This window comes from Chenopodium album, chromosome 3 (assembly GCF_948465745.1).
Source record: "Chenopodium album chromosome 3, dcCheAlbu1.1, whole genome shotgun sequence".
Lineage (NCBI taxonomy): Eukaryota > Viridiplantae > Streptophyta > Magnoliopsida > Caryophyllales > Amaranthaceae > Chenopodium > Chenopodium album.
The window spans coordinates 75,358,033-75,378,882 of NC_137836.1; the positions used below are offsets into that span (position 1 = coordinate 75,358,033).

A 20,850-nucleotide genomic window follows, 5' to 3' on the forward strand; every position below is an offset into this window, starting at 1 on the left:
TTGCAAATGATAAAATGGCAGATAAAGGCCATCTAGTAGCTTTTCTGGATGGTCTTTTTTGGGCTACCTATCCAAATACCTTGACTTTACGAAGTTATTACTGTTATAATGTTCTCAAGGTACGCCGATTCATTCCTATCCAAGTGTATTCAACTGTCTAAACGGATTAAGTAGTTTCTGAAATAGTTGAGAACTTGTTATAACTATCAACTATATATGCATGTGTTTCTGTTTTTGGTTTTCAGTACCTGTGTGGAAAATTAGCAGACACGAAACCTCGAAATGAATCTTGTTGTGAGCAGCAATTAAATATTGGTGGCATAACATAGAAGATTTTGAAGTTACGCTGGGAAATAAAGACATGAAGGAGAAGTTGACGTGTTTGGCAGACAAACCATCAAAAGAGTAACCCTGAGTTCAGATTTCTATGGTGCACAATTGAAGGAGCCATAGCAAGGTTTTTGGTAGAGATGCATAAATCTTGATTATAGTACTTTCTCCGGGTTTTTTCTTTTTTCTTTCACGGAGTACTTCTAATGACTTGAAGCATTATTAGCATTATTCACTTTGATTTTTGTTATTTTTTTTTCTAATTAGGGCCTGTTTTTTTACGTTGAAATTCAGTTCAGCTCAGCTCAGCTCAGTTCAGCTCAGTTTAGTTCAGCTCCTAATTACCTTCTCTTATAAAATATTCAGTTCAGTTCAGTTCAGTTCAGCTCAATTCAATTCAGTTCAGCTCAGCTCAATTCAGTTCAGTTCAGTTCATTTCAGTTCAGCTGAGTTCAGTCAATGAGAACATGCCCTTAATTTTCATGAGTGTTTTATTTATTATAACAGAGTGTTTTTTTAAAGAGTTGTAGGAGTTGTCTTTTAATCTTGAAAAATCAAAGAAAAGTGATTGAACGTACTTGAGATGGGCGGAAGCCCGATTGAAATGTCTCCACTGCTATGCTTCTCCTCCTTTGAATTTGCTGTAAAGCATAACAAAATCTAGGGAAACTTCGTCAGCAACCTCATATTGAGACCATCTCAACATCCCATGGCGTGGATACAACCACCATACACCATATACTTGTTTTTGTCTCCTTGCCGCTCAGGCTCTCATCAAACTCAAAAGGAGGTTAATCATACAGGATTACAACATACAAGTTTATAACGAAGAAATAAGGGCCTGTTTTCATTGACTGAACTGAGCTGAACTGAATATTTTATAAGAGAAGGAAATTAGGAGCTGAACTGAACTAAGATGAGCTGAACTGAATTGAATTTCAACGTAAGAGAACAGGCCCTAAGTTGACAAAAATAGTATATACACAAAACCTAATAACTTCTCCATTAGGAAGTATTCCTATAACTTTTATGTTTATAAACAAATTTCGGAGTATAAATAAAAAAAATATACCATCATAAACTTACATGTTTAAATATACCATCATAAACTTACATGTTTATTACAGTCAAGCAAGCTATATTGTCTGCATCAATAAATTCTATTCAAGGCTCTATGATAATCTTCCCAGTAGCATGACCACTCATTATCCTACTCCAAGCTTCTTCAGCTTTCTTCAAGGGATGTTTCGAGTCTATGACTGTTTTAAGCTTTCCTTCCTTCACCAAATTCACCACATAATCAAAGTTTTCTGTCTTTGGAATCAAAAGCAGGGGAACCAGCTGCTTCTTAGAGAATGTCAGCTTCTTCAAAGCAAAAGTCATCATTGCACTTGGGGTGGGAGTCAAATCTATAACCTTACCAGTTGCACTCAAATTGGGTTCAAAGGTGGACCAAGGGATTCCGCTCGCACCATGGATCACATAGTCATATTTCTTTCCTGATGGACTATTTAAGGACGCCCCTTCCGGGGTCTTGTAGTCGAGAACCTCATCGGCCCCTAAGCCCTTGACAAAGTCCAGGTTGCGAGCTCCACATGTAGCTGTAACATGTGTATTTCCCATCTTTGCCAGTTGGACTGCATAGTGGCCTACACCCCCTGATGCAGCTGTGATCAATATGTTCTTTCTTTCACCACTTCCATCAAGCTTGATGTTTGCAGACTGGGTGAGAGCTTGGTGAGCAGTAAGGGAAGCAACAGGTAGGGCTGCACCATCAGGTGCTGATACTTCTGGTGGTCTGGAAACTGTCAGGTTCTCCTTTGCCACGGCGTATTCAGCCAGTGCCCCTCCAGTCTGTCAATCATAACATTAATCAGTCACAATTTTGGTTTTCCTCACAGAAAACTCACTTATTGGTTTCATGAGATAGGGCCTCTGTGATCAAAATAGCAGGTGCGGCATACCCCTCACTCATACACAGTTAAAAAAATATCTACTAAAAGAATTAGATTTGGGAAGCAAGCAACTTACAGCATGGCTAAGAATGGCCACAACCTTGTCACCAGTTTTGAACCTCTTAACAGAAGATCCAGCCCGGACTACCTCCCCAGCAACATCAGTTCCTGAACCAACACAAAAAAGATTTTTAGCTACATAGGTATAATGCAAAATATAATCATTTTCCATGCAAAGAATTGCCTAGATAGAATCAAAATTATTAATCTAACAAACCATTTGTACTATGCTTTCTTAAGATTTTACATTACATTAAGAGCATTACACATTTTTGTACAACAGCGTTATCTGCATCATACAATAATCAAATAGTGAGATTTCCAAGTTCCAACACAGTTCACCACAGAGAGGTTTAACTTCTGCCACAGATTACCACCATCCACAGTCTTCTCACACGAAAGAGGGCAGAGGGTGGATAAACAAAACTACTCATATATGTCAAGTGAAAACCAAGAACTAAACTTTTGATGGTTATGCATCAGCAGGAGGGGATAGGGGGATAAACTCCTGCACGAGATGAGTGTTAAATGGACCCACAATATTGGGATTCATAGGTGCAGTGCCACCCACCCACCCCAAACCTCATGCTCAACAAGAAAAGCTAAGTACATTCCAAAATCACACATTCACACAGTTGTCATAACACAGAAGATGACTATCAAGCTGCTTGAAGAGTATACAGTATTAGTTACAATAGTTAAGGACTCGAGCAAAGAGTGTAAATAAAACTACAGCAGTATTGCCAGTATGAGTGTATGGCATACCAGGTATTGTGGGGAATTTGCGGGGTAAGAAGGGCCGTAGAACACCCGTCTGTATCTTCCAATCAATTGGATTCAGAGTTGCTGCCTCAATCTTAACCAATACCTCATCAGCCTTTGGATCAGGAACACCAACCTCAACATGCTGCAACATAAACAAAACTAATGAGAACGCATGAAGATAACATTTTGGTTCAAGAATTATTCACCTGTTTCTTGTTTAAGTTACTTTTACCTATGGAATGAATGCATCATAGTTTTAAACATATGGTATACATCAATTAATTAGGGACTCTGAACAAAAGTTCGAAAGTAAATAACATTATACTCCCCCTTTTTTTTCCCTAGCTGATTACAAACGTTAGCTCACTTAGTAAGATATGTACACTTAAATAAGCAGAGCTAAGGTTCAACAAAAAACATACGAAACATCATATGAAATGGGAAAGGAAGGTCGAAATTTCCAAGTTCCAACCAATAAAAGCAAGAGTTTCAAACTTTCAAATCCAAGGATGGGGGACAGAGCACAGAGGACAGACAAACAGCATGTATACGAAATGGAGTAGATCCAAAAGATGAACTAACTCAAATGCGTTTCAGCACAATCGTAACACTTTAATCAATGACCATAGAACCTCGAATAAAAGTATACTGATCTGTCTAAATTTAGTTCCAATGATCTCAAAGTTACCTAAAGATATCTTAGTATGAGCAAAACATAAAATTAAAATACAAGCATTGTTCATGTAATAAATTTCACAACTCCCAAATTCTGTATCTTCAAACAGCATCAACCAAAACCACTCGGTGTGCATCCTTCCAATGCCGGGATTAGCAAGTTCAAAACTTAAAATCCTACGAATACCCTTAATCAATTGACTCTAGAAGAGAGAATCACTAATCTTCAAATTGAAAACTTCATATTGTAGTTGGTAAATTAGATGTCTTATTTTATCAACATTTGGTCCCAAAATTTAGTTTATAATATATTACTCAGTATATACAGCAATCTTCAACCTTTTCAATCAATTATATTACTAATTTCCTCTATTTTTCAATTCCTAAAGCAATTGAACTTACACATCATAATCAAATTTGAAGTCCATCAAACATTTAAATTATTACACAACTAAAAATATATAAAAAGAAAACAAAACCCAATTTGTTAATCTACCTTAATTTCACTAATATATTCATTTTATATACGAAATATAAAATCAACAACTTGGGTATTACTGTATATACAATATACTACCATTCCAAAATTTCAATTGCCATGCATTGCTAGAAATACATAAACAAAATTTTAAAAATACCCAATTAATACCAACCAAAAAACAATCAAATTCGATGGAAATTAAAAGGGACCTTCAAGGCATTAGCTCCACCGCCATAGCCAGAATATTGAAGCGCGTGCATAAGTTTGGAAGCCATTTGAGATTCAGATGTCAGATGACTCTCTCTTTCACGTCTCAGTGTTCTTTGTTCTTTGGTATTTGGCTTATTTTTTGGGAGAGTTTCTTTTCGTCGATGAATGTGATCACATATATTCACATTATTCGCATTTGACAAGGAATGCGTGGTCTGTAGGATGGCCACATTTGTACAAAATCGTGGATGTTACCACCTTGTCGATTAAAGGTTTGGGGGTGGTACTCAAAATGGAGAGCAAATTTCGGTAGTAGCTATTAGGGGTAAGTATATCGGGTGTCCGGTCAAAATTTTATGATCCGAATTCGGAATTGGTTGGTAGATTCTTCACTGATCGTTGATTGTATAAGCGAATTTGAGAAAATAGAAAATTAGGTGTAATTTATGTAAGAAACTAGATTAGGCCCGTGCCATGCACGATAATTTTCAATTACTATTTTTCAAAAGAATATTATATTAAATATTCGACTTTCATATGTTATATTCATATCAATTGAAGAAGAACAAGAAAAAAATGGTAAAAAAAAAAAATCACACTAAGAATAATAAATGTGTGTCGCTCTTGGCAAGTGAAACTGAAGTGTCCATAGTTAATTATAGATTATTAATTGATTAAAATTTTAATCATAAATAATTCAAGGAAATAACAAAAGTATCTTTGTTGATTTGATATTCGTATTTCTTTTTTAAAAGTTGTAGCTTCTATTATATAATTTTTTAAAATAAATAAATTCAAGAAGAAAAAAAATTATATGATCTTGTACTGTTGTAATAAATGTAGTACTGTACATAATAATATAATATATGTCTTGCCAAAAAAAAAAAAAAAAACTCCATATGTCATAAGTTATGTTAAGACTTTAATTTTTTTATTTTATTGCTTAAGTTTATAATTGTCAATATGTTTATTTTGAAAGGAAGTGATACATCAAATCTTCTATTAAACACCATAAGTAATCATTACGATATAATATTATATATGTAAAGATTTGTTTCTTATTAAATAACTAGATGTAAGCCCGTGCGATGCACGGTTTTTAAATATTTCATTTTGTACATTTTTTTTGTAATTTCTTAATATTTTTTGTTTTAATTTTCTATTCTATTATTTTAACATTAATTTAAGGTAAAATATTTTGTTAAGTTTTAAATTATTCCTATTCAAATTTTACGTATATAGAACTTGAATTTATAAATTGAAATAAATATTATCTCATTCATCGGATAGTTAGATAAAATCATTAAATCAAAATATATTTTTTAATTTCTAATTATTTGTTAAAATAATATAAATCCTAATGTAAAAAATAATAAAAAAGATAATTTTTTCTTTTTTCATAATTTAAATCTTAAATTACTATTTTTTTTTGTTTTCAATTCTCAAATTTCATTTGTTAATTTTTTCAAAATAGCGATGAAAATTTAAATTCTAAATTAATATATAAATCTAATTTTTCATTGGTCGAAATATTACTTTTGCTTATGTGGCGTGCGATACACGAATTTTTATATACATTTTGTATATAAATATTTTTTTGGTGATCTCTTAATTTTTTTTTCTTGCATTATAAGTTTTAAAATTCTGTATGAAACTATCATATCATCAAATATTTACAAAAAAACCATTAACATCAAATGATAATTTATATTTTTTAAATATAAAAATATAATTTTTAGTTTTTTAAATAATATAAATCCTAATATCTAAAGATAATTGTTAGTTTTGTAACAAATAAAAATGATAAAATTTAGTGTTCTTAAATAATTAAAATCTTAATAAATTACTATTCGTCGTTTTTACCTACGTGGAAAAATTTTAAAATTTCATTCGTCACTTTTGTTTAAGTGGCGAGTGATTTTTTTAATTCTAAAATAAAATAGATATCTAATTTTTAATTGGTCGAAAATATAGGCGCTCCCAATGCTCTCCATTTATTTATATATATTAGATTTTTTTTAGGAAAAAAAAAAACCAAGGACACACCAGGAGATGACACATGTCATTGCTGGTGTGTCTTTTAGTATATAGTTATTGATTAAGTAGAACAAGTCATAAACCAATATACTTTAGAATGAGAAAGTAGTGAAAATATGTTAATAAAGGGTCAAGTATTGGTGTATGGTATGTAAATGGCAGCTATAAAACAAAATAGTGGTGAATTTACTAATCAGTCCTCCTTTATGCATCCAAAAGTCCAAAACAAATAGCAGCTATGCACCTAGTTGCACTATATATCTTGAACGAGAATGAAAAAACAAAGTACTCTGGGTTTCGGTCTTAAGAGTGATTATTTTGGTCTATTGGAGGTGTTTATTGACTCATACCAAGTAGTTTTCTGTGCAAAAAATTAAACACATGGGGTACAACGGCTGGTGGCAAAGGGTAACTCAATAATTTTGAGGCCATGGAAATCAAACCCCTGATTCCCCTCCAAAACTCATTTATCCTAACCAGCAAACCAAGAAGATCTTTATCTAAGATAGAGCTCAAAACCACCCAAGTTGAAGACAAAAGGACTAAAATTGATCCTATTATTTCCATGATTAATAACTTCATGTTACAAGAAATGAATTTCACATATAAACTACTAGTGAAGTTAACAAGAAAGTAAGAAACACAAACAATAAGTACTACAGGAGTAGATTATGTTTAACAACTAACACACCCTCCTTGCCTCTAATCACACATAAAGAGAGTAACTTTACAAGATTATATTTTACATGTTTATAATCAAGAAATTGGTTGAAGCCGAAAGTATTACATGCCAGCACCTAATAACTTCTCCATTTAGGATGTATACCTTTAATATTTACAAACACTGTATAATTATGAACTTATATGTTTATTACTATCAACCAATTTGCAGTGTCTGCATCAATATAATCTGTTCAAGGCTCTATGACAACCTTTCCTGTAGCATGACCGCTCATTATCCTACTCCAAGCTTCTTCAGCGTTCTTCAAGGGATGTTTCGAGTCTATAACTGTTTTAAGCTTTCTTTCTTTCACCAAATTCACCACATAATCAAAGTTTTCTGTCTTTGGAACCAAAAGCAGAGGAACCAGCTGCTTCTTAGAGAATGTCAGCTTCTTCAAAGCAGAAGTGATCATTGCACTTCGGGTGAAAGTTAAATCTATCACCTTGCCTGTTGCACTCAAATTGGGTTCGAAGGTGGACCAAGGGATTCCGCTTGCACCATGGATCACATAGTCATATTTCTTTCCTGACGGACTATTTAAGGACATCCCTTCCGGAGTTTTGTAGTCAAGAACCTCATCGGCCCCTAAGCCCTTGACAAAGTCTAGGTTGCGAGCTCCACATGTTGCCGTTACATGCATGTTTCCCATCTTTGCCAGTTGGACTGCATAGTGACCCACACCCCCTGATGCAGCTGTGATCAATATGTTCTTTCTTTCACCACTTCCATCAAGCTTGATGTTTGCAGACTGGATGAGAGCTTGGTGAGCAGTAAGGGCAGCAACAGGTAAGGCTGCACCGTCAGGTGCTGATACTTCTGGTGGTCTGGTAAAAGTCAGGTTCTCCTTTGCCACGGCGTATTCAGCCAGTGCACCTCCAGTCTGTCAGTCAACATATTAATCAGTCACAACTTTGATTTCTCCCACAGAAAGCTCACTTATTTGTTTGACAAGATAGAACCTCTATAATCAAAAGAACAGGTGCGGCATGCTCCTCACTCATACAGAGTTCTACAAATCTATTCTGATTAAAAGAATTAGATTGGGGAAGCAAGCAACTTACAGCATGGCTAAGAATGGCCACGACCTTGTCACCAGTTTTGAACCTCTTTACAGCAGATCCAGCCTGGACTACCTCCCCAGCAACATCAGTTCCTGAACCAACACAAAAGGCGGCCTTTAGCTACAAAAAAATAGGCAAGATAAATCATCTTCCATGCAAAGAATTGACCAACTAGAATCATAAACATTAATTTCACAAGCTACACACTGAGAACATTTTAAGGAAAATTGTCGCAGCCACAGCCCTTCCAGAAGAATAAAAATGGTAAGAACAATTCTGAACATGATGTACACCCTGTAATAAATTAAAATGTCGACATAACAACTTCATACAATAATATAAAGAGAGTTAATTCTTCAGCATATATGATATAACACACTGGTATAATATAACAGCATTATCTGCATCCTAAATAAAATAGCATTGATCTGCTTCCTAAATAAAATAGCATTGATTTGCTTCAAACATTCGAGATTTCAAAGTTCCAACACCGATTACCACCATCCACAATCTTCTCACAGAAAAGAGAAACTTACACTGATTACCACCATTGCAATATTGACTGACAATGGCAAAAGGTTTACAAAAGATAGGTTAATAGCTTTAGGCTATCATTCTCAAAATAGTTTGAGTCTATCACTCTCTAAATATGGCTCGAGGCCATGACTCTCTAGGTTTCCCAATACAAATTTCTGCCTACCATTTTCTTTCCCTCCCTCTCTATTTATACCAAGGAGTAAGGAATATTAACCTAGTAAAATAATATTACTAGAATACGCATACTATACCTCCTTAGGTTAGTCTATTACACATACCAGGTATTGTGGGGAACTTGCGGGGTAAGAAGGGCCGTAGAGCACCTGCCTGTATCTTCCAATCAATTGGATTTAGAGTTACTGCCTCAATCTTGAGCAATACCTCATCAGCTTTTGGATCAGGAACACCAACCTCAACATGCTGCAACATAACAAAACTAATGATCAGAAGACTCCAAGATAACATTTTGGTTTAAGAATTATTCATCTGTTTACCTACTCAATAAATACATCATAATTTTAAGCACACTGCATTTACCAATAGATTTTTTTTTTGAAACAAAAGTTCAAAAGTAAATAACATTATACTCTCCTTTTTTTTCCCTAACTGATTTACGTAGTATGATATGTACACTTGGATAGGCAGAACTAAAGTTCAACAAAAACATATGAAACATAAATTGAAACGGCAAAGTAAGGTCGAAATTTCCAACCAATAAAAGCAAAACTTTCAATTCCAAAGGACGGGGGACAGAGGCCAGACAACCAGCACATATAAGATATGGACTTAGTCCAGATGATGAACTAAATCACATTTGTTTCAGCACTATCTTAACAGTTTAATTAATTGCCATAAAACCTCGAATAAATTCTATTGATCTATCAAAATTTAATTAATTGCCATATACTACTTCTGTACATTTTTACCTGTTTCTTTTATCACGCTTGTCAATGCAAACCTTTAACGACCAATGACTTTAATTCTCCACAATTAAAAATTATAAAAGTTATATACCATGATAGCACTCATTGAGACGGATTAAAAAAGATCTCACATAAATATATTTTTCCTTATATATTCTTAATAAAAGACGGTCAAGTACCTTCAAGGCATCAGCTCCACCACCATAGCCTGAATATTGAAGGGCGTGCATAAGTTTGGAAGCCATTTGCACGTCAGATGATACTTTTGTCATTCTGAGTTTTTTGGTATTTGTCATTTGACTTTCATAGTGTTTTTTTTGGGGGAGTTTCTTTTCGTTACAAAATCACTATCGATGAATATGATATGAACACTATTGGCATTTGAATATTTGATAATGGAATGCGTGGTCTACACGAATTTCAAATTATGTTTAAGTATTAAAATAAATAAATCGGCACCTTTTTGTTGCGGCTGAGTGGTTGACCACTTCAAATAAAACGGTTCAACTTTAAAAATAACGGAAGACGGGATTTGAAATTTAGGTCCGAAATTATTTAGGCCTTAGAATGCATTGAATCTTATTTTGATAACACAATTTTAGCTAGTTTTGCCTATAAACAATATTACTGATAAGGTTAACAAGAAACACAAACGAGAGCTTAACCAAATACTAGGAGATGCTAGTGAGTGGATTATGTTTAATTACACATTTACACCTTCTTGCCTCTCATCACCCACAAATTAAACACACAGAGAGTGAGGGATAGCTCAAGTGGTTAGAACTCCCCTCCCGGTTCCAAAGATCTCGAGATCGATTCTCATCACCTGCCCTTGTGGCTCTCTAAACACCAAAAAAAAAAAAAAAAAAAATAAATAAATAAAAAAAAAAAAATAAATAAACACAAAAAGTGTTTTAATTTTACAAGATTACAATTTACATGTTTATAACCAAGAAATTGGCTCACGATTATATTCTATGCCCAAAACCTAACAACTTCTCATTAGGAAGTGTGACTTCAATACATACTTACACAATATAAGCAAATATAGTTATATACCATTATACTGTCAAGCAAGTTATGGTGTCTGCATGACTGCATCAATGTAATCTGTTCAAGGCTCTATGATAACCTTTCCTGTAGCATGACCGCTCATTATCCTACTCCAAGCTTCTTCAGCTTTCGTCAAGGGATGTTTCGAGTCTATGACTGTTTTTAGCTTCCCTTCCTTCACCAAATTCACCACATAATCAAAGTTCTCTGTCTTTGGATTCCCAAGCAGAGGAACCAGCTGCTTCTTAGAGAATGTCAGCTTCTTCAAAGCAAAAGTCATCATTGCACTTGAGGTCGGAGTCAAATCTATCACCATACTTGTTGCACTTAAATTGGGTTCAAAGGTGGACCAAGGAATTCCGCTTGCACCATGGATCACGTAGTCATATTTTGTCCCTGAAGGACTGTTCAAGGACACCCCTTCTGGGGTTTTGTAGTCGAGAACCTCATCAGCCCCTAAGCCTTTGACAAATTCTAGGTTGCGAGCTCCACATGTAGCTGTGACATGTGTGTTTCCAAGCTTGGCCAGTTGGACTGCATAGTGGCCCACTCCCCCGGATGCAGCTGTGATCAATATGTTCTTTCTTTCACCACTTCCATCAAGCTTGATATTTGCAAATTGGGTAAGAGCTTGGTGTGCAGCAAGGGCAGCAACAGGTAGGGCTGCAACTTCAAGTGCTGATACTTCTGGTGGTCTGGTAACTGTCAGATTCTCCTTTGCCACGGCGTATTCAGCCAGTGCACCCCCAGTCTGTCAGTTGTAATATAAATCAATCACACCCACAGAAAGCTGATTTAATTGTTTTATGAGATAGGCCTCAGTCAAAATAGCAGGTGACTGAGATAGCTAAGAATGAGAATGGGAAAGCAAGAAGCTTACAGCGTAGCTAAGAAAGGCCACGACCTTGTCACCAGTTTTGAACCTTTTTACAGCAGACCCGATCTGAACTACCTCCCCAGCAACATCAGTTCCTGAACCAACGTGAAAAATGTTCTTAAGCTGAAGAGGGATCATGCAAGGCATAATCACTGCCGTCCATGCAAAGAATTGCCAGCTAGAGTAAATATCACTAATTTACTATGCCTTTAAGCTTTTACGCTACATATTGAGATTAATTAAAGGAAAATGGTTGCAGCTACGACACTTCTAAAAGAAAAACAATGATAGTATCAAATCTTCCGTGTTCTGTCAAACTTGAGGTACATAAGTGAAAACCAAGAACTGCACTTTTCTTTATGAAGTGAATACATCAGCAGGAGAGTTGAACTAACTGCCTTCCACTCACCCCTCAACCTCATTCCCAAAAGGAAGAGCTAAATGCAATCTAAATTCACATGATTACAAGTTTGACAAAACATAGAAGATGACGAGTAAGCTGCTCGTGTAAACAGAGTAAATAAACCACAGCAGCATCGCCAGTATGAGAGTATGACATACCAGGTATTGTGGGGAACTTGCGTGGTAAGAAGGGCCGAAGAATACCATTCTGTATCTTCTAATCAATTGGATTCAGCGTTGCTGCCTCAATCTTAACCAATACCTCATCAGCCTTTGGACCAGGAACACCAACCTCAACATGCTGCAACTCAGACAAATCTAATCAGAAGACCTCAAAAATAACATTTTGGTTCATGAATCATTCACCTGTTGAGAAGACCTCAACCTAATCAGAAGACCTAAATGAAAGTACAAGCATAAATCATCAAACAGATTTCATAACTTCCAAACTCTCAATCTTTGAACTGCATCGACATTAAAAAAAATATACTCTGTGTTCATCCAGCCAAAGGCGGGATTAACAAGTTTAAAACTCAAATTCCTATGACGTGTTACTGATCACCCTTAACAAATTGACTGTAGTAGAGACTATTAGATTCTAATCTTCATATTATTTCTAAAACATTATATTAGACTGCATATTTTTAGTTTATACTCTGTTACAGACCAGTAGATACACCTAACCATAACCTTATGGAATAATTCTCATTCTTCAACCCTTTCAATCAATTAACTTCCTAATTCGCTGTTATATTCATTTCTATAACTGTTGGATTCATACTTCCTTTCCAAATTTCACGTCTATCAACTAGTCAAATTATTATGATTATAATACTAAGAATATAATTTAATTGGTATTAAAAAAAAAAGAATATAACTTAATTCTCTAATTTGTTATTCTATATATAAAATCCACAAGTTTGTGTTTATTATACTAACTATCATTCCCCAAATCTATATTCTCATTTGCATGCAGCCCAAAACATACATATACAAAATAAGAAAATAACCAAATTAATCAAGAATAGAAAAACCAACCAAAAACATCAATCAAATTCGATGGAAATAAAAATTTAGATAACATTCAGTTCATAAAATAAGAAGAAAAAAAAAAAAGGACCTTTAAAGCATCAGCTCCACCTCCATAGCCAGAATATTGAAGAGCATGCATAAGTTTGGAAGCCATTTGTGCTTCAATATGTGCTTATTTGAGAGTATATTTTCGTTATAAAATCATCTATAAGTATGATCAGTTTATGACTATGATGACATTTTTGACACTTGACAAGGATTGAATACATAGTTTACAGGATGCCCACATTTGTACGAAATTGAAAATGTCAGCCTATTCAATGATTCAAAGTTTTGGAGGTGATAATTAACAGATATATAAATAAATTTATATTGAATTCTATGGGTCAAATATTTTGATTAAAATGATTTTAATTCATTAGGACCTTCCCCTCCCATTGTCAACAACTTAGATAGCAACAACAACAACAACAACAAAAGTTGCAATTACTTTGAAAAAATTAAAAAATTTGAAAATCTGCTGTAACAATGATAATCATATACTGGTATACTATTCAACCTTTACAGCTAATGATAAACTAACAAAACTTGCTACTGATTCTAGTTGCAAAATTACAAGTTATACAAGATTAAATTTTACTAATGACATATTGATAAGTTGCTACAAATATGCGTCATAGTACAATAACTGGAGAGTGGATTATGTTTGATAACACCCCCTCGCCTCTCATCACACGCAAATTAAACACACACAAAAAGTGATTAATTTTACAAGATTACAAATTACATGTTTATAACCAAGAAATTGGTTGACGAAATTATTATATGCCCAAAACCTAATAACATCTCATTAGGAAGTGTAACTTCAATATATGCAAACACAATATAAGAAAATATACCATTATAATGTCAACCAAGTTATGGTGTCTGCATGACTGCATCAAAATAATCTGTTCACGGCTCTATGATAACCTTTCCTGTAGCATGACCGCTCATTATCCTACTCCAAGCTTCTTCAGCTTTCGTCAAGGGATGTTTCGAGTCTATGACTGTTTTCAGCTTCCCTTCCTTCACCAAATTCACCACATAATCAAAGTTCTCTATCTTTGGATTCTCAAGAAGAGGAATCAGCTGCTTCTTAGAGAATGTTAGCTTCTTCAAAGCAAAAGTTATAAATGCACTTGGGGTGGGAGTCAAATCTATCACCTTGCCTGTTGTACTCAAATTGGGTTCAAAGGTGGACCAAGGGATTCCGCTTGCACCATGGATCACGTAGTCATATTTGGTTCCTGATGGACTATTCAAGGACGCCCCTTCTGGGGTTTTGTAGTCGAGAACCTCATCAGCCCCTAACCCTTTGACAAATTCTAGGTTGCGAGCTCCACAAGTAGCTGTAACATGTGTGTTTCCAAGCTTGGCCAGTTGGACTGCATAGTGGCCCACACCCCCCGATGCAGCTGTGATCAATATGTTCTTTCTTTCACCACTTCCATCAAGCTTGATGTTTGCAAATTGGGTAAGAGCTGCGTGAGCTGCAAGGGCAGCAACAGGCAGGGCTGCACCTTCAGGTGCTGATACTTCTGGTGGTCTGGTAACAGTCAGGTTCTCCTTTGCCACGGCATATTCAGCCAGTCCACCCCCAGTCTGTCAGTCATAATATTAATCAGTCACAATTTTGATTTTTCCCCACAGAAAGCTCACTTATTTGTTTGACGGGATAGGGCCAATATGATCAAAATAGCTGGTGCGGCATGCCCCTCACTCATAGAGTTCAAAAAAAATCTATTCTGATTGAAAGAATTAGATTGGGGAAGCAAGCAACTTACAGCATGGCTAAGAAGGGCCACGACCTTATCACCAGTTTTGAACCTTTTTACAGCAGATCCAACTTGGACTACCTCCCCAGCAACATCAGTTCCTGAACCAACACAAAAGGCGATCTTTAGATACAAGGGATCATGCAAGATATAATAACCTTCCATGCAAAGAATTGATCAGCTAGAATCATAAACATTAATTCAATAAGCTACCATTTGTACTATGCCTTCTTATGCTTTTTATACTACACATTGAGAACATTTTAAGGAAAATGGTCACAGCCACAGCTCTTCCAGAAGAATAAAAATGGCTATAACAAATTCCGAACTTGATGTACACCCTGTAATGAATTAAAATGTCGATATAGAAGCTTAATAAAACAATATAGAGGGCAGCAACTCTTGAGCATGTATGATATAGCACACTGGTATAATACAACAACATTATCTGCATCCTAAAGAAATTAGCATTGATCTACTCCAAACATTTGACATTTCCAAGTTCAAACACAATTCACCACAGAGGGGGTTAACTCCAGCCACCGATTACCACCATCCACAGTCTTCTCATAGGAAAGAGAGCAGAGAGCGGATAAACAAATCTACTCGTACATGTCAAGTGAAAACTGAAAACCAAGAACTGAACTTTTCTTTTTGAAGGTTATGCATCAGCAGGAGTGGGGAGGGAAATAAACTCCTGCAAGGAGATGAGTGTTAAATGGACCCAAAATATTGGGGTTCATAGGTGCAGTGCCATCCACCCATCTAGTGCAGTGTCATCCACAAACCCCAAACATAATGCTCAACAAAAAAAGCTAAGTGCATTCTAAAATCACACGTTCACAAATTTAAAATAACACAGAGGATGAAGATCAAGCTGTTTGAAGAGTATACAATATTAGTTGCAATAAGTTAAGCCACGAGCAAAGAGTATAAATAATACTATAGCAACATTGCTAGTATGAGTGTATGACATACCAGGTATCGTGGGGAACTTGCGGGGTAAGAAGGGCCGTAGAGCACCCGCTTGTATCTTCCAATCAACCGGATTCAGTGTTGCTGCCTCAATCTTAACCAATACCTCATCAGCCTTTGGATCAGGAACAGTAATCTCAACATGCTGCAACATAAACAAAACTAATGAGAAGACTTCAAGATAACATAATTTGGTTCAAGAATAATTCACCAGTTTGTTGTTTAAGTTACATTTACCTACTCAATAAATGCATTATAATTCAAACACACGGCATATACCAAAAAATTAGAGACTATGAACAAAAGTTCGTAAGTATCTCTCCTTTTTTTACTACTAGTAAATGATTACAAAAGTCAGCTCACTTAGTATGATATGTACACTTGGATAAGCAAAGCTAAAGTTCAACAAAAATCATATGAAACATCAAATAAAATGGCAAAGGAAGGTTGAAATTTCCCACCAATAAAAACTTTCAAAACCAGTATATATACGAAATTTACTAGATCTAGAAGATGAACTAATTCACATGTGTTTCAGCATTATCTTAACAGTTTAATAAATTTAGTTCCAATGATCTCAAAGTTATCTAAAGATATCTTAAGGATGAGCAAAACACAAAATTAAAAATACAAGCATTATTCATGTAATTGATTTCACATTTCCCAAATTCCGTATTATCAATCCACAGGGTGGGCAACCTTCCAATGCAGGATTAGCAAGTTCAAAAACATCATATTGGTTGGTAAATCAAAAGCATTATTTTAGCAACATTTGAGGCCACTAATTTTGGTTTATAATAGTCTAGTAGATGCTCCTAGCCACAACCTAATGGAATATACATCATTCTTCAACCTTTTCAATGAATTATATTCCTAATTTGCTCTATTTTTCAATTCCTAAAGCAATTGAATTTGTAAATTCTAATCAAATTTCAAGTCCATCAAACAGTCAAATTATTATACAACTAAAAATATATAAAAAGAAAACAAAACCCCATTAGTTATTCTAACTTAATTTCTCTAATCTATTCATTTTACAGTATATAAAATCATTAACTTGTTTATCTATATACTATCATTCCCCAAATTTACATTTTCAATTGCCACATTACAAGAAATATATATACAAAATTATAAAAACAGTAAAACACCCATTTAATAACCCACCCACACCCCCCCCCCCCCCCCACACACACACACAAAAAAAAAACAATCAAAATAGATGGAAATTAAAATTTACATGACAACTTTTTTTAAAAAAAAATATCAGGAAAAGAAAGGACCTTCAAGGCATCAGCTCCACCACCATAGCCAGAATATTGAAGCGCGTGCATAAGTTTGGAAGCCATTTACGTGTCAGATGATACTCCCTCTTTCAAGTCTCAGTCTTCTTACCACAGCTTGAGGAGGCCTTTCTGAGTTTTTGGTATTTGGCTTATTTTTTGAAGAGTTTCTTTCCTTTATACAATTGTTGAATATGAACACATTATTATAAAATTACCGTATTCGTAATATAAAATCACTAATTCAACATTATTGACATTTGACAAGGATTGAATACATATTTTACAGGATGGCCACATTTGTACAAAATTGAAACTGTCAGCCTATTCGACAATTTACAGTTTTGGAGGTGATACTAACAATAAACAAATCTTACAATAAAAAATAATCTTAGTTCAATGATAGAAATAAATTGAATATTAGGGGGGGGGGGGGGGGGGGGGGGGAACCATTTATTAGTTTGATAAGTTGCTACATATATACTTAGAACAATGATGTGCGTAACATAGACTTAAAGAACTAGAGCTGGTGACTTATGAAACTACAGAACCCTAATCGAAGTTATTGAGGGAATGGGACACCCACACAAACCCAAGTAGAGGATTATATACTAGTATGGCAGTATGAAGTACTTCGTATCACATACCTAAAGCTCTGAAATCTTTAAGCCAGTAATAGTATCTGTCTACACGTATTTTCTATTCAAAGCTCTATTATAATCATTCCCGTAGCATGTCCACTCATTATCCTACTCCAAGCATCTTCAGCCTTACTCCAGGGATGTTTCGAGTCTATGACTGTTTTAATCTTCCTTTCCTTTGCCAAATTCACAACATATTCAAAGTTCTCTATCTTTGGAGACAGAATTAGAGGCACCAATTGCTTCTTAGAGAATGTTAGCTTCTGCATAGCAAATGTCATCATCGCACCAAGGCCAGGAGTCAAGTCTATCACCTTACCAGTTGCACTCAAATTAGGCTCAAATGTGGCCCAAGGGATGCCCATAGCACAATGGATCACATAGTCGTATTTCTTTCCTGAAGGGCTTTTCAAGGAAGCTCCTTCTGAGGTCTTATAGTCAAGAACTTCATCAGCGCCCAATCCCTTGACAAACTCTAGGTTACGGGCCCCACATGTTGCCGTTACATGTGTGTTTCCAAGCTTTGCCATCTGCACTGCATAGTGACCCACACCCCCTGATGCAGCTGTGATCAATATGTTTTTCCTTTCACCACTTCCATCAAACTTGATGCCTGCATGGGTAAGTGCTAGATGAGCAGTAAGAGCAGCAAGAGGTAGGCCAGCGCCTTCGGGTACTGATAATTCTGGGGGTCTAGCAACTGCCATGTTCTCCTTTGCCACGGCATATTCAGCCAGTGCACCCCCAGTCTGTCAGTCGCAAAAAAAAATCAGTCACAACTTTGGTTTTCCCCACATCGTTTAAAAAACTATATATTTCCAATTAAAAGCACAAGGATATTAGAAGCAACTCAGCAAGAAACTTACAGCATGGCTAAACAAGGCCAGGACCTTGTCACCAACTTTAAACTTCTTTACAGAAGATCCAGCCTGGACTACCTCCCCTGCAACATCAGTTCCTGAACCCAAAAAAGAGGTGGTCTTCAGCAATAATTGAAGAATCTTGCAAGGTTATCATCTTGGCTTTAATAGAAATCATTATTTCGCAAAAGTTTAGTCCATGCAATGAGAACATTTTACAGAAATGGGGTGGCCATGGCAATTTCAGGAGAATAATAATGATAACTGATAAGGACAACGATATAGCAATTCAAAACTAAAAGTGTATCCTGAATCTGGTATTATACTCTGAACATTTAGACACTTATGCAATACTAAAAGATTATATTATATGGTTTAAACCTTGAGATCTCCATTAAATGTCAGTAAATAACATTCTCCAAAGAGAGGACACCAATAAGTACCACCCAATCTACAGCTTTCTCAAAGGAGAGAAGGGGGTTGAAGAACAAAACAAATATGCCAATGCCCTCAACGAAAAAACAAGAGGCGCAGGAAGGTGACAATTTTAACAGCTTAGTAAGAATGCAATATTAACAGCATGAAGTTAAACCTCAAAGGAAGAACTAAAATTAAGAAAAAATGCAGTATGACAAACCTGGTATATAAGGGAACTTTCGGGGTAATATGGGTCGAGGTATGCCATCTTGTATCTTCCAATCAAATGCATTTAAAGATGCAGCCTCAACTTTTAACAGAACCTCATCAGCCTTTGGATCAGGAACAGCAACCTTAACACGCTGAAACATAGATAACAACCTTTATGAGAAGACTTGCTGAAGGCAGGTATAAGAAGTTAAAAACCTACTAGTACATCATAAGGATTCAACCCAACAAAGAAGTAGCAATTGTTCTGAACTCTAATCACCACATTTCAACCCCATATCTCAGCAATTTTCGGTCTAAAAACAAGATTAGAACAGACAAGTGTAATAATCCTTTACTCATTAGTCCTAAAACAGTAAAACTCCTAACCATATCTTTTCAAATTATTCTTTGTAGTTTTGTACAACATTTATTCTAGGGTGACCAATTCATAGGAGAAACAAGAATCGTTTGCACCATTATTTTTATTGAATATTCAAGGATAATTACATACAAGTACATAAATTACATCACAAATGTTGTATACTAAGATCAAAACACAACCATCACACTTATCTTTAATATAGCTAATTGATAATATGTTCAAAATACAATATACTTCGTGTATAATAGTGATATATTCATTGCAGTATTCAACCAAGAATATTCTATGTTTTTCAAGTTTTTCAATCATCTCTCAATTAATACAGCACACAAATGAAATTGTAGTTTGATAATTCTCTAGTCCTAAAAATCATAAAATTAGCATCTTTATTCCAACTTCAATTTATCTCCTTACATACCCAATTAAAAACTCAGATAGAAAATCAGAGAATAATAAAGTATTATAAAAACCCAAGTGCAAAATCATTGAAATAAAGGGAATTGCAAGATTAATTACTATAAGAAACCCAAAAAAAAAGGGGAGAAAAAACCTTTAATGCAGCAGCTCCACCACCATAGCCAAAATACTGAATAGCATTCATTAATTTGGGTGCCATTGCTCCACTGCACTTGGAAGAGGATTAATTGGGGAGTTGTGGTATTTATTCAGCAAATGAGTGCAATTTGTGATATGAAATTTCAAAATGGAATTTAATGAGGTCAGTCGTCTCTGCCGCCATGGAAGAACATTGACAATCATTGGAAGTTTCAGGATGTTGCGACTTCTGGGCTTATTTTGATTTGAGAGACTTTTACAAATACCCGAGTGTTCGGTACATCCATGTTTATTTTGTACTGATTTTGATAATTGATTTTTATTTTACAATATTTAGAACAAAAATTAATCTGAATTAGGGCTTTTGATTTAGAACTGAACTAAACTCAAACCGAAGAGAGCAGGCCCTTTATTGGTTGTATGTGCATATAACAAATTCTATTCCGATTTAGGGTTCGTTTCAAGGTGGTTAAGTACTAATCCCCTTTCAATTATTGTTACTTGTGATCGAACCTGAGTACTCCATATCAAGTATAGGTCTAATTATCACTGCACCAAATCGCCAATTGGTTGGTTAGTTGTCTTACA

General features: G+C 35.1%; 4 protein-coding genes and 1 pseudogene across 5 annotated transcripts; all 5 read right to left on the minus strand.

Annotated features, from left to right (window-relative positions):
- Positions 1-1,237: 1,237 nt before the first annotated feature.
- On the minus strand, positions 1,238-4,727 carry LOC145617067 (quinone-oxidoreductase homolog, chloroplastic-like). Its single transcript, XM_081671765.1, has 4 exons — positions 4,476-4,727; positions 3,111-3,252; positions 2,362-2,453; positions 1,238-2,184 (listed from the first exon to the last, which is right to left on the minus strand). Exons 1-4 carry the CDS (start codon positions 4,539-4,541, stop codon positions 1,495-1,497), a joined length of 990 nt encoding a protein of 329 aa, XP_081527891.1. The 5' UTR covers positions 4,542-4,727; the 3' UTR covers positions 1,238-1,494.
- A 2,454-nt stretch (positions 4,728-7,181) lies between these two features.
- Positions 7,182-10,070, minus strand: LOC145617077 (quinone-oxidoreductase homolog, chloroplastic-like). The gene is made up of 4 exons (XM_081671774.1): positions 9,938-10,070; positions 9,114-9,255; positions 8,299-8,390; positions 7,182-8,117 (listed from the first exon to the last, which is right to left on the minus strand). The coding sequence occupies exons 1-4, from the start codon at positions 10,052-10,054 to the stop codon at positions 7,428-7,430; spliced, it is 1,041 nt and encodes a 346-aa protein (XP_081527900.1). The 5' UTR covers positions 10,055-10,070; the 3' UTR covers positions 7,182-7,427.
- Positions 10,071-10,576: 506 nt separating this feature from the next.
- Positions 10,577-13,421, minus strand: LOC145617088 (quinone-oxidoreductase homolog, chloroplastic-like; annotated as a pseudogene). Its single transcript, XR_014107682.1, has 4 exons — positions 13,211-13,421; positions 12,250-12,391; positions 11,692-11,783; positions 10,577-11,562 (listed from the first exon to the last, which is right to left on the minus strand). The product of XR_014107682.1 is annotated as a quinone-oxidoreductase homolog, chloroplastic-like (transcript).
- A 396-nt stretch (positions 13,422-13,817) lies between these two features.
- LOC145617093 (quinone-oxidoreductase homolog, chloroplastic-like) lies at positions 13,818-17,635 on the minus strand. Its single transcript, XM_081671786.1, has 4 exons — positions 17,198-17,635; positions 15,918-16,059; positions 14,949-15,040; positions 13,818-14,766 (listed from the first exon to the last, which is right to left on the minus strand). The coding sequence occupies exons 1-4, from the start codon at positions 17,261-17,263 to the stop codon at positions 14,077-14,079; spliced, it is 990 nt and encodes a 329-aa protein (XP_081527912.1). The 5' UTR covers positions 17,264-17,635; the 3' UTR covers positions 13,818-14,076.
- Positions 17,636-17,757: 122 nt separating this feature from the next.
- LOC145617103 (quinone-oxidoreductase homolog, chloroplastic-like) lies at positions 17,758-20,441 on the minus strand. The gene is made up of 4 exons (XM_081671793.1): positions 20,258-20,441; positions 19,336-19,477; positions 18,705-18,796; positions 17,758-18,587 (listed from the first exon to the last, which is right to left on the minus strand). Exons 1-4 carry the CDS (start codon positions 20,321-20,323, stop codon positions 17,901-17,903), a joined length of 987 nt encoding a protein of 328 aa, XP_081527919.1. The 5' UTR covers positions 20,324-20,441; the 3' UTR covers positions 17,758-17,900.
- Between the last annotated feature and the right edge of the window lie 409 nt (positions 20,442-20,850).

What these genes read in the sequence shown, in the direction of transcription:
- LOC145617067 (XM_081671765.1), bottom strand. Translation starts at nt 4,541, where the DNA reads ATGGCTTCCAAACTTATGCACGCGCTTCAATATTCTGGCTATGGCGGT. An exon ending in GTGGAGCTAATGCCTTGAAG is followed by an intron (nt 3,253 to 4,475) that starts GTCCCTTTTAAT and finishes TTTATGTTGCAG; the next exon opens with CATGTTGAGGTTGGTGTTCC. An exon ending in CAAATTCCCCACAATACCTG is followed by an intron (nt 2,454 to 3,110) that starts GTATGCCATACA and finishes GTGTTGGTTCAG; the next exon opens with GAACTGATGTTGCTGGGGAG.
- LOC145617077 (XM_081671774.1), bottom strand. Translation starts at nt 10,054, where the DNA reads ATGACAAATACCAAAAAACTCAGAATGACAAAAGTATCATCTGACGTG. An exon ending in CAAGTTCCCCACAATACCTG is followed by an intron (nt 8,391 to 9,113) that starts GTATGTGTAATA and finishes GTGTTGGTTCAG; the next exon opens with GAACTGATGTTGCTGGGGAG. An exon ending in TGGCCATTCTTAGCCATGCT is followed by an intron (nt 8,118 to 8,298) that starts GTAAGTTGCTTG and finishes GTTGACTGACAG; the next exon opens with ACTGGAGGTGCACTGGCTGA.
- LOC145617093 (XM_081671786.1), bottom strand. Translation starts at nt 17,263, where the DNA reads ATGGCTTCCAAACTTATGCACGCGCTTCAATATTCTGGCTATGGTGGT. An exon ending in GTGGAGCTGATGCCTTGAAG is followed by an intron (nt 16,060 to 17,197) that starts GTCCTTTCTTTT and finishes TTTATGTTGCAG; the next exon opens with CATGTTGAGATTACTGTTCC. An exon ending in CAAGTTCCCCACGATACCTG is followed by an intron (nt 15,041 to 15,917) that starts GTATGTCATACA and finishes GTGTTGGTTCAG; the next exon opens with GAACTGATGTTGCTGGGGAG.
- LOC145617103 (XM_081671793.1), bottom strand. Translation starts at nt 20,323, where the DNA reads ATGGCACCCAAATTAATGAATGCTATTCAGTATTTTGGCTATGGTGGT. An exon ending in AAAGTTCCCTTATATACCAG is followed by an intron (nt 18,797 to 19,335) that starts GTTTGTCATACT and finishes TTTTGGGTTCAG; the next exon opens with GAACTGATGTTGCAGGGGAG. An exon ending in TGGCCTTGTTTAGCCATGCT is followed by an intron (nt 18,588 to 18,704) that starts GTAAGTTTCTTG and finishes TGCGACTGACAG; the next exon opens with ACTGGGGGTGCACTGGCTGA.